The sequence below is a fragment of the Polypterus senegalus genome, chromosome 9, assembly GCF_016835505.1.
Source record: "Polypterus senegalus isolate Bchr_013 chromosome 9, ASM1683550v1, whole genome shotgun sequence".
In the NCBI taxonomy this organism is placed as follows: Eukaryota; Metazoa; Chordata; class Cladistia; order Polypteriformes; family Polypteridae; genus Polypterus; species Polypterus senegalus.
Genome location: NC_053162.1, coordinates 152104952 through 152117070, shown reverse-complemented (window position 1 = coordinate 152117070; position 12119 = coordinate 152104952). Strand labels below are relative to the sequence as shown.

At 39.1% G+C, this 12119-nt stretch overlaps 1 protein-coding gene across 4 annotated transcripts in view; it reads right to left on the bottom strand.

Moving 5' to 3' along the window:
* The window catches only part of cadm1a (cell adhesion molecule 1a), a 1086691-nt gene that overhangs the window by 257147 nt on the left and 817425 nt on the right, over positions 1-12119 (bottom strand). For all 4 annotated transcript variants that reach the window (XM_039764035.1, XM_039764036.1, XM_039764033.1 and 1 more), the window contains exon 2: positions 8289-8309. In XM_039764035.1, coding sequence (XP_039619969.1) covers positions 8289-8309 — 21 coding nt within the window. The remainder of the gene's footprint in view (positions 1-8288; positions 8310-12119) is intronic.

Here is a 12119-nt window from a genome sequence, read left to right as displayed (position 1 = left end):
TAATGTTTAAGCTCTGGTCTGTTTTTTGCTATTCTGGCTTCAGTCTGTTCTGTTCTGGTTCAGTTAATGGAGGATAGTCATCTATCTATCTATCTATCTATCATCACATACATGCGCTAGGGAGTCAACCAAAGGGACTACTACTTACATAATGTGTCTCATATCTTTTTTATTTAATACACAACACCACAAGTAATTGTGACTGTATTATTTTAAAGATGCAACATTACCAACCCATGGAAAATTCCATAATTTTCATATTGGGTTCAGGGGTATATGAAAAAATACATGTACCAGAGTCTCATCTATCACAACGTATTTGTGAGAATCATGAATTAGATTTCATCAGAGCTTCTAAACCTAAAATCCAAACCAGCTCCCACTATAATTGGGTTCTTTGATCACACGGCCTTATGAACTTCATAAGGCATGGAGGTTAAGACTGAGTTGAAATAATGTATGGGATGAGGCTCCAAGAGTATCACTACCTTGACTGATTTATGCTCTATGGAGTGTAATGTAAATTACAAAATCAATAAAACAAAAAAAATAAAATGTAGGAAATTCTTTAATGTGGAGTTTTAGATAGATAGATAGATAGATAGATAGATACTGTAGATAGATAGATAGATAGATAGATAGATAGATAGATAGATAGATAGATAGATAGATAGATGTAAGAAAGGATGTGAACTTGAAGTCAACATTGTGTGATAAAATAGCAAGTACAAAAGATCAAGTGAGGAGTGATGGCTGACTGGCGTCTTATGTGAGTTGCCCAAGGCCAAGAGCACTTCCCTAAGTCATGTATTTGATTCACAGCATTTTCTGAGCTTGCCTTACTTTGATGACTCTTTTTTCATCTATTTTGAATGTTAACTTACAAGTGCAGCCAACTCAGGGGATAGTGGCTCAGGCACACCCTGGCTGAAAAAAAGAAACAGTTCCTGTCAGAAGGATGCACAAGGGAGAAATTCAAAAACTTGCTTTAGAAATTGGATAGGCACAAGCACCCAGATGAGCCGAGAGCTGTTTTCACTGAAGGTTATACTTAGGATCTTAAAGCCGAAGGTGCTACAGAAAAAACAAGTGGAAGCTATGTATTAGAAAAGGTCACTAAGACCATTAGAGCACAATCTCAAAGTTAAGAAGCACTGAAGATCTTGCTAAAAGCTGTTATCCCACACAATGATTTCCTATTGTTATGGAGGGAGGGAAAAGTAATAAGCCTATAGCATTCAGTGCCAACAAAACTGTAAGGAGACAATAGTAAAGCTAAGAAAGGTGACAGGAAAATCTGGGATTAAATGAGTGGCAGAAACAATAAATGGCACCTTCAGTTTAGACCTGAACAGAATTGGTGCAGTGACCTCTGTGAGAAGAGCTGAAGGACCTGAGCAGTGTGGCCCGTGTGCATCCTGCCAAGCACTGTTCTCTGGGAAAGATGGAAATACACCAAAAATGAAATGACTGTGAGTCTGGAGTGATGAATTAAAGTCATTTATTATCTAAAGAAAAACATGAAAAATGTATTAAGAGCATGGCAGGAGATAAATGGTAATCCTAAGGTGGGAGCATTTGAGACGCATATGTGACACTCCAAATGTTGTCCCCAGCTTATTTCTCTGCACTGTATCCACCTTGCAATACTGACACAGTGCTACCTTTTTATTCCCTAAACTTGTACTACAGTCTTATGTTCAAAAAAAGTAAGTTGGGATAGCAGCTCCTCATCCATTCATTCCTTCATTTTCTAAATGACTCATTGACTGATCCATTCATTTGCTTATTCATTCATTCATTTTTTCAAACTCACTTATTCTAATAAATGGTCATGAGAGGAAGCAGTCCTTAACCTGCTTAAACTGTAAAAATCGTACCCCAGCATCACTGGCCAGTCTTAGGTAAACCTTTACCTTCTTCCTGTTATACAAAATACAGCAACATGAGCAGTCAGGATACTTGATATGGCGTCTGTAAAGCAGGATAGTTTTTCACATTTTTCCACCAAAACACCCATAATAGACAGAACTGCCTCTGCTGTTCACATCTTCCTGATAACCAGCCATCCGTCATTTTGACAGTAGCCTTCAGCATCTTCTCCCTTAGTCACTGCTGATAGTGAGGCAGGAAATGTGGCCTAGGAGCTAAGGCACTAGACTCCCCCTTGGTTTAAGTCCTCCATTATAGTTTCCCCTGATAAAAAAGACTAGAATGAGCAGCCTGAATGACTACTGTCCAGTGACACTTACTCCTGTGATCATAAAGTGCTTTGGGAATCTGGTCTGGACTCCCATCATTTCAATCCTTCCACCCATGTTAGACACACACCAGTGAACTTACAGCGGAAACAGATCTACAGAGGATGTCATGGCCTCAACTCTCCATACTGTCCTAACCCACCTAGAGCAGCAGGGGAGTTACGCTGGGCTGCCTTTTGTAGACTTTAGCTCTGCATTTAATTCCATTCTCCCTCATTGACTGGCAACAAAACCGGCAGATCTTGGACCATCTCACTCCATCTTTCTCTGGATTATGAACTTCCTCTCTGATCGCTCTCAGAGGGTAAAAGCAGGCCTCCACATCTCCTCAGCCTCCGCACTGTTTCTCCACAGGGTTGTGTGCTGAGCCCCCTTTTCTTCATCTTTTACTCCCACAACAGCACCTCCACGCACTCCAGCAACAGCATCATCAAATTCACAGATTACACCACCGTGGTGGGGCTTATCTCTGATGGGGGGGTTGATTAGTCTGCTTATCCGGATGAAATGTAATGGTTGTCTGGGTGTTGCAGAGACAATAATCTGATTCTCAACACCATCACCAACTTTAGGAGCAAGAAAACAAACAAACATTTATCCCCTTTTAATTGGCGGGGATTGTGTGGAGAGGGTCTCAAACTTCCGGTTCCTTGGGTGTACACATAGAAGAGGACCTGAATTGGAGCACTAACATCACAGAGCTGGTTAAGAAAGCACAGCAGATCCTCAGGAAGAAGCAATTCACCCCAAAACTGCTCATGTCCTTCTACTGTTGCTCCACAGAGAGCATATTGACTTTTTGCATCTGTGTGTGGCTTTCCAACTGCACAGCATCAGAAAGGAAAGTGCTCCAGAGGGCAATCACCACCGCCCAGGAGATCATCAGATGCCCTCTCCCATCCTTGGGAGATCTTTACAGTTCTCATTGACTGAAAAAGACCCGGAGCATAATTAAAGATCCATCCCAACCCGGTCACTCTCTGTTTGAACTACTACCCTCGGGCAGACGCTTCAAGTCAATAAAACCATGGTCAAATAGATAAAAAAAATTTTTTACCCAAAGGCCATGATTGCACTAAATAATGCTCATACTGTGAAACTTTAAAGTTAAGAAATTATGCAATGAATACCAGCAGAATGTGAAAAATGTCTTGTTGCTGTTGTTTTGCTTTTCTACTTTTTAGAATATTCATATTTATATTTATATGTTTTTGCAGTTTTATAATTTCTTGCTGTTTTGCATTGATAGGATGGCATCCAATTTCATTGTACTTGTGCAATGACAATAAAGATACTCTTTCATTTAAATCATGAGGCTTCCAGTTCATTCCCTCCTTTGCCTGACTGTGACCGCAAGTTCCGCTGCTGAGTTGGTTAAAAAATGTTTACAATCCAATGCAAGTTAGCTCCACAATTGGGAGGAAAAGAGCATTATAAAATAAAAGCTCTGTGTGACCCACTTTATGCCTCAGCCAGGGAGTGACAGAATTATCAAGTACCCAATGTCAGTGATTTCCCCAAATCCTTAGTCTACTAAGGACCCAAGGACTAAACGTGTTTGTCTGTGCAGGAACTCACTCCAGCCGTGCTGAGGTCCTAGAAAAGGTGTCCACTGCACAGAATATATACTCACACTTGGCCAGTTTAGACTCTCCAATGATCGTTGGGACCTGGGATCAAACTTTACAACCTAAGGACATACAATTGCTAATGTAAGAGGTGCCACACTGCACTGTGAAGGATTGCTTCTTCACTTTGACCATTTGTGTGACTACAGAACATTCACGCTCTTAAAGTCGCTACTCCTACTTTGTAACTTAATGTCCACTTATACAGCGGTCCACTGTGTAGCACACATACTTACATGTGCCAGTCCACCCAGGGCCCGATTAAGGTGGGTGTTATTGATGTTGCAGCATTAGGCCCATTCCTGAAATAGGCCCAGATGAAAACAGATGAGAATTTTCCGGAAGCTGAACAGTTTTACTTTGCTATATTAATCTCAAAATAATTCTTAGAAAGAAATTTGGAGTCCGACTTTCAGACGCCTAGACACAGCGTTACTTATTATACAGTTACTATTGTTCTTTGCGCTGTGACATAACTATAACGTCGTTGTTTTTATTGTTAACCGAAGATTTCAAGTTAATGCTACCAATTTTACGTTAGACAGTTTACTTAGTAATTTAGCTGCGTTTTTTGAAAAATCTTGGGGATTCTAGCCACTTTATTATTGTTCGGTAAGTGCCACGTAGTAAATTTTTCACCTTGAAAGTTAGTTGTACAGTAAAAATCGATGGCTATTTAAATGGTTATCTGTAAAGGTAAAACTAAAAGCTGTATGGATGTTTTGAATTTTTAAAATCCTTGACAGCATTCTGGTCTATTATGAAATATAAATCATGGACAAATTTTTACCCTCAAGAGCCTGAACTGAGTCACTTTGACCCAATGTCTCTACAAATTCATTTTTTCTTACTCTGTTTCATAAGAGAATTGCAAACTTTTGTGTATTTCATTGTTAGGTTTTCTGCATTAAGTGCACTTTTCAGACAATTGCTATTGAATGCTGATGTTACATAGTTTGATGTTAATCTCGAGTTATTACGATACTACGCCGTTGTTATTATTCATGTTCAATAAAGGCTGGCTGGTTGCGTCGCAAGCAATTAAGGCTCCTAGGTCGGTCTGAGTGCGCATGTATGGTGAGTGTCGAATGCACATGCACCAATGGCGAGAAAAACTAGGCCTTTTTTGCAATGAAGCATCAGGCCCAATTTTGTCTTAATCCGGCCCTGAGTTCACCCTAGAACCACTAAACAGAGCAGGAGATACTGGAGCACCTACAGCAGGGGTCTGCAAAGTTATTCCAGGAGGGTCGTAGTAGCTGCAGGTTTTTGTTACAACCCAGTTTCTTAATGAGTGGTCAAATATTACTTTTGAAGCACTTAATACTCAAGCAACATTTTCATGCTTCATTTTAGTTGTCTTTCTTGTTAAGATTCTCCAACCTTAATTGCTTATTTTAGACCAGCTGTACCCCGTGGGTGAGTCCACATAGTAATAAAACAGGAAAAACTTTAAAAATCAATGGACATTGGCACTGTATCTGATCGTGTTCAGCTGTGACGGGAAAGCGTTTCCCCCGTGGGGTGCACAGCACATGGCCGTGACATCTCTGGCAATCAGCAGCTACCCTCTAAAACAAATGTAGCTCTGATCTCTCTCTCAAAAATGTCAAACGTTACTCCTTAACAATCTGTAGATGATAATGTCTGTTGAACAAACAGGTATCGCTAGCTAAGCGGAGGCAAGGTACGCTCCAACACGTGGTGAGATGCAGACCAACTCGTACAGAGTCTGCCGAGTGAATGAGGAAGGTCCTGCCCCTCCTGCTCTCGACCCACAGCCACTCTCTTGGATTTGCATGAATACATCAGTATTACAAGCTAACTCTGGTACTTAGCACGATGAGAGAAGTCACAAAATCAACCGGAAAGTTCAAGCAAATTATAGAAAACAACCAGATCTAAATCTGAGAAGTAATTCTCTCATGAAAAGTGGACAGATATACAGACAGAATGCTTGGACCACGAAATTTTTAAAACTGTTTCTTAGTGAGCACCTATGGGCCAAGGGTAACCTACACTCCAAATTTCAAATCCAAGTCCTCATGGTTCGGGAGATTTTGTGATGAGTGAGTCAGTGGTTTTTATATACTGTATATATTGATTTAAACAGCACATTTACTATTTTAGCTCCTCCTTATTAGCTGTAAAATGTAAATGTCTGGGGAACCAGCAGTTCTCCATCTGCCTTGTTTCCATTTACACTCATTGTGAAGCTGCCTGGTTTAATAAAATGTTGGGCAAGAACCTGAAGAGAATTACTAATACGCTTCAGTCTGTAAATATTTGAAAGATATCCTTGTAGTACTAGGGTGTTGTACAGTGTTAGCCATTATGAATGTAGAGAAAAGCCAAGCAAAATGACACCTTTTATTGGCTAACTAAAAGATACAATATGCAAGCTTTAGAGGCAACATCTTGTCTGAGTTGCCTCGAAAGCTTGCATATCGTAATCTTTTTAGTTAGCCAATAAAAGGTGTCATTTTGCTTGGCTTTTCTCTACAAAGATATCCTTGGAAAGGATGAAATCTTCAGTATGAGACTGACATGGCATCATGAAAATGCTAACAAGCCGTAAAATAAAAAAAGATTTGTTACACTGGACAGCAAAGATTTTGCTTCCTGAACCACCTCTGGGTGTATCTTCTGAATTCTGGCTGGCTGATAACGAAAATCATCTTTACATGTTTTAGTCACATACTATTCATTGAAATCGCCAACTTTAGCGATTTCAACTCATACCGTAAATATACATTTACAGTACAACGGCTACAACTGGAACATCTGAGGTGATCTAAAAGTAGTGACACTGCTACAGGCAATGCAGCTTTGATATATCAATTCCTGAATGGGACGGCCATGTTAAAGAGTCGCACCACATTAAAAATTTGATTTGATTCCAGGGCAGAAAAGTATGACACATAAACAACATGTCGACCCAACAAAGATGTTTTGTCCCATCTTTACATACAACTTGGACCGAAGAAAATTTAACAAAAATGATGAACAAACAAGATGAGTGACTTTAATATTTGAGACAGATCTTTCCACGATAACTGATGTCAAGATTGAAGAAGGCATTTTTGTTGGTCCACAAATCAGACGTGTCATCAAAGAGTTTGAAGATCTGCAAGTGGATCCAGTAGAGATCGCATGAAAGACACTAAGACTCTTGGCAAATACAGAGCACCAAACTAGCTCAGGTGTTTGACAACATGCTTTAAGCATACCAGATCATAAAATGTGCAACATGTCTGCATTCACACTGAGACTTCTTTCCTGCTGATCTTGGAGCAGTAACAAACATCTTGAAAGGTCCGACCAGGATATTACAATAATGGAAAAGCAGCATCAAGACAAGAGGAAACCATCAATGCTGGCCGACAACTGTTGGACACTGGAATGAAACTCTTCAGCAAAACATTTTTAATTGAAACTAATGCATTGTGCCAGCATTACTAGGCAATTAAACACACAGATCTGAGTACAAGCTAATTTCATGTTTCTCCAAATTCATTTGTGATTCCGTCAATCTGATATAATATCTGTGCTCAGCTAGAATCTGTTCAGCATAATCACCAAACAATTTGCTGTCCTGTGTTTGGACAAGGACTGCTTTCTAATTAGACAGTTGGGTCAGACCAAGAGTGTTCAGCAACTACGGCCCCCGCAGGACCAACTCTGCAGACCCCTGACTTACAGTAAAAGTCAAACTGACATGGGAAGAATGTGCAGTCCCACACAGACAGCGTCCAGGTGTCTCACTAGTCCCTGTCCTGTTCTTTTTTCATTTCCTTTTATTATAAGGCTTAAGGAGAGCACTCACATGGGTAAAAAATAAATAAAAATATAGTCTCCTGCTCCTCCTGTGGTTAAAGGATACAATGCAGTGTCCCCCTGGGCTTTTTAAAATAAACGTCGACCCTGCAAGAGTGCCAAAGGTAGGCCTATGAAGAAGGCTGTGAAATGACACAAAAACAAATAAATGGTGTCCAACCGCTTCAGGCCTTTGATTCACTTCTTCAGAATAACTGATGCATTCAGATGATTCATTTATTTTTATTCACGTGTGATTCATTAAACAATGACAGCCTACTAAACAACTTCTAAAAGTTCAGGCAGCCACATTTATGTCACTTTAAAATGGTCTCACTTGGTAATGATGATGCCATTCCACAAAAGCCCATTTAGTTAACAAGTGATCTGTCAGTTACTCAGGAGCCATTATATAAATGTTAAGGAGGGCAGCCTACACAGTAGCTACTGGACATTGACTTGTTACCAGCATGAAGAAGAACACGGAAAAATAACAAAACAGTCAGATATGGTGGCACTGGTGACTTTTAACCCTCAATACAAATAAAGTAAACATTGCAAAAATAAAAGTATTTTAATTTACCTTGGATGGTCTGAGCAGCTCCTGTGACAACATTGACAAGAAAGAGGAGGAGAAAAGAAAAATAAAGGCGTAAGAACACATATATTCATTCATACAAAATAAGCAACAAATCACAATCTCAAAAGACTAAGTGAAAAAAGACAGAAATGCAGGCAAAGGAGATAAAAACAATACATTGAGGTCTTCCGGACATTTATTCATTGATCAGTTTATGACACCCAGTAATCCTGGTCTGATGGGTGGGAAGCAACGCTCAAGTCCATGAGCCGGTCAAGCAAGGTGAGACCTGGACCACACTTGACACTCACATAACACCACCAACGAGCCATGGGCACCAAGGCATTTAAGGCCATCAGTTCACCACTCTGCCTGCTACTTTGAAATGTGAGAAACATCACGTAATAAACACCTACAGCTAAAATGCTACAATATGAAAAATAAAGCTCACTTGTATATATATAATTTAATTTGGAACGCTACAAACATTGTGATGAGAACATCCCAAAAAACTGGTCTTTCTTATTCGTGCAGATCAGGGGTCTCCAACTCCGATCCTGGAGGGCCCCGGTGGCTGCAGGTTTTCACTCTTGCCCTTTTACAGTATTAATTAGTGACCGGTTTCTGCTCCTAATTAACCTCTTTTGAATTCATTTTATTTGACTTCCTCTTGAAGACTCAGACCACTTAATTACCAGCCAAACAAGAATGAGCTACAAAATGAACCAAAACATGACCAGCAAACTGTGTCGATCATACAATATCTGAAAACAAAGAAAGGTGAAAGTCTCAGGAATAATGATCTACTCAGGTCCCCAAAACATTTGACCAGTGCTATTAGAAAAGAGAAAACCAACCATTTCAAAAATGTCTGCTATTGCACAATGAGAGCACCAACAAGCCATTAAAGATCGGGTTTAATTATCACCAAGAATCGGCTCCTAATTAAGCAACAGGTTGGAGTGAAATGAGTTGGAGTTGGAGGCCCTGACTTAGCTGGTCTTCTGTTGGCTCCCTCACTTCACATTTCATTTCTGTTTGAGTGCCATTTAAGGAAAGAAATGAAAGAATTTAGAGGAACAATGAAGAAATTCAGGCAAACAATTTGTTAAAAAATGAGTCAAATAAAATTAATACAAAAGTAGTTAATTGGCAGCAAAACCAGTGCACTAATTAAGGAAAGGGTTAGAATGAAAACCTGTAGCCACTGGGCCCCTCCAAAAGGCTTCTGCACACTACCTGGATGTAGATGGTGACTTTGACTCCTGTGTACTTCTCATGAGGTATACTTTCAAGTTTCAGACCTCCCATTGTGTATTCAAATCTAACATGTTTTACTTCCTACATGCAATACTTTACATTTACTTTCATTACATTTCATCTAACGAGGTCTGTACACTGTGCAAGTCCTTTTGTAACAAGTTTGCTGATTCTACATCCATTACAACTAGTTTGGTATCATCTGCAAACTTAACCAGATTATTGAGTATATTTTTCTGTCCAGATCATTTATGTAAATCTGAAAGAGCAGCCGCCCCAGCACTGACTCCTGAGGGACTCGACTTTTAACTCCAAATTATTCTGAAAAAGTTTGCTGCACCATTACCCTTTGCTTCCTATGTTTGAGCCAATTTTGTACCCACCTACACACCATGCCTTGAATTCCTACATCTTTTAGTCTGATCACTAACATGTGCTACCGTATTAAATGCCCTGTGAAAATCAAGATAAATATCACCATATGCACCTCTTTGATGGTATACTTTTGTTGCTTCTTTATAGAATTCCAGCATATTAATGAGACATGACCTCCCTTTTCTGAACTCCTGTTGAGTGTTTGCTAATACACCAGTTCTAGGCATGTGCTGCTGGATCTTCTGCTTAATAATTCTTTCATGAATGTACCTCTGATGCTCTTAAGCGTACTGGCTTATAGTTATTTGGATCTGCCCTGATCACCCTTTTTATACAACGGGATAATATTAGCCTCCAGTCTTTACTAGAGTACGGAGTTATGAAAAATATATGTCAAGGGTTTATATATGTACTCACTGACTTCCTGAAGCACTCGACGATAAATGTTATCTGGTCCTGTTGATTTCTTAGAATTCAGCCTGCTTAAATATACAAATGTTTTTGGCTGACGTCTTTATTAAAGGTGACTTGCAACATTTGATAGATATAACTGTTTACATTTCTTTTGTTCCCCTAATTGGGGCACAGGCAGGTGAAGTGACTTGTTTGAGGTCACACACTGTCAGTAATGAGATCTGAACCCACAATCTTGAGACTTAAATTCCTTACACCATGCATGCGTATTATATATATATATATATATATATATATATATATATATATATATATATATATATATATATATACAGCTGCGGTGGGTTGGCACCCTGCCCAGGATTGGTTCCTGCCTTGTGCCCTGTGTTGGCTGGGATTGGCTCCAGCAGACCCCCGTGACCCTGTATTCGGATTCAGCGGGTTAGAAAATGGATGGATGGATATATATACAGTATATACAGTGCATAGATGTATATGTTATATTTAATAGATAGATAGATAGATAGATAGATGTAAAAGGTGCTATATATTAGATAGATAGATAGATAGATAGATAGATAGATAGATAGATAGATAGATAGATAGATAGATAGATAGATAACAAAGTAAATACATACATAAAGACTGATGCATTGATAGCAAGTCTGTTATCACTTTGCCCCACTTAAAGACCTCATGTGCTTATGATGTTACCAAAATAGAATTCAACAAATCATAAACTCTCGGCAGTGGAAATTGAGCAACACTAATAGCAGTCATTCTGTCCTCTTTGAGCAGGAATTAAATGTGTTATGAAATAGTGATAAATGAAACCTGGCACCAATGTAACCAATTCTAAATGCAAAATCGGATTTTATGCCGAGGTATGTTTAAATGGAAAAAATGGGCATCCATCCCAGGTACAATTTAAATATGCTACTCTAATGAATGCCAAGATGGGTAGAATTATAATCCAATGCAGGGTGCCAGCCTTGAGTTGAATTTGCTGCATATTCACTTCACAGTTATCTAGCATCCAATCTGTTAGTCCCAGTTATGGCACATTAAAAATCGAATCTAAAAATATACTGTGCACAGATACACTTTCAAAAATGTATTATATGTTTAGTGTGATTTATGACACATATGTAAGGCTTTTATTTAGATGTTTCTTCTTTTGATTTTCAAAGAATTTGGTTGGATTTCAAGATTGTTAAACAATTTATTTGTTACAACTAATGGAAGAAAATTAATTGCTGGATGTAATGTGAAAATAACAAAATTGCTACTGTTGTGGATTGAAAGTTACCCAAAGTGACTTGCAAAATTAGGACACATTGCAATTGTTGCACTTATTTATTTTAGAATCATGATACAGATGAGCTGAGGGACTTGATCAAAGTAGCACTACAAGTCAGAGGCAGAGACTGAATTGGCATCAAATACCGTAAGTGCTACTCCATATAACTGTTGTGGTCAAACTAACTTGACAACATAGCACTTGTCCTACTGGGAGTGCCGTGAGTCGCATGTGACATACATGATTTGGCCAGAGGGTCATAAATAGCTTATCTCTATTCATTAAAAAATGTACTTACATGACAGGGTGATTTGTTTTCTTGACAGGGTGGTTACCTACCAGGTAACACTTGAGGTTGGTCAGCCAGTCAACAAACAAACAAACAATGCGATTCAGACCTATGAATGTAATACTCTGATCGTCACCCTGTCAAGTAAGCAAACCAGCCGCTTTGGAGCAATGTCAGAGGTGTGGATGTCTGAGGT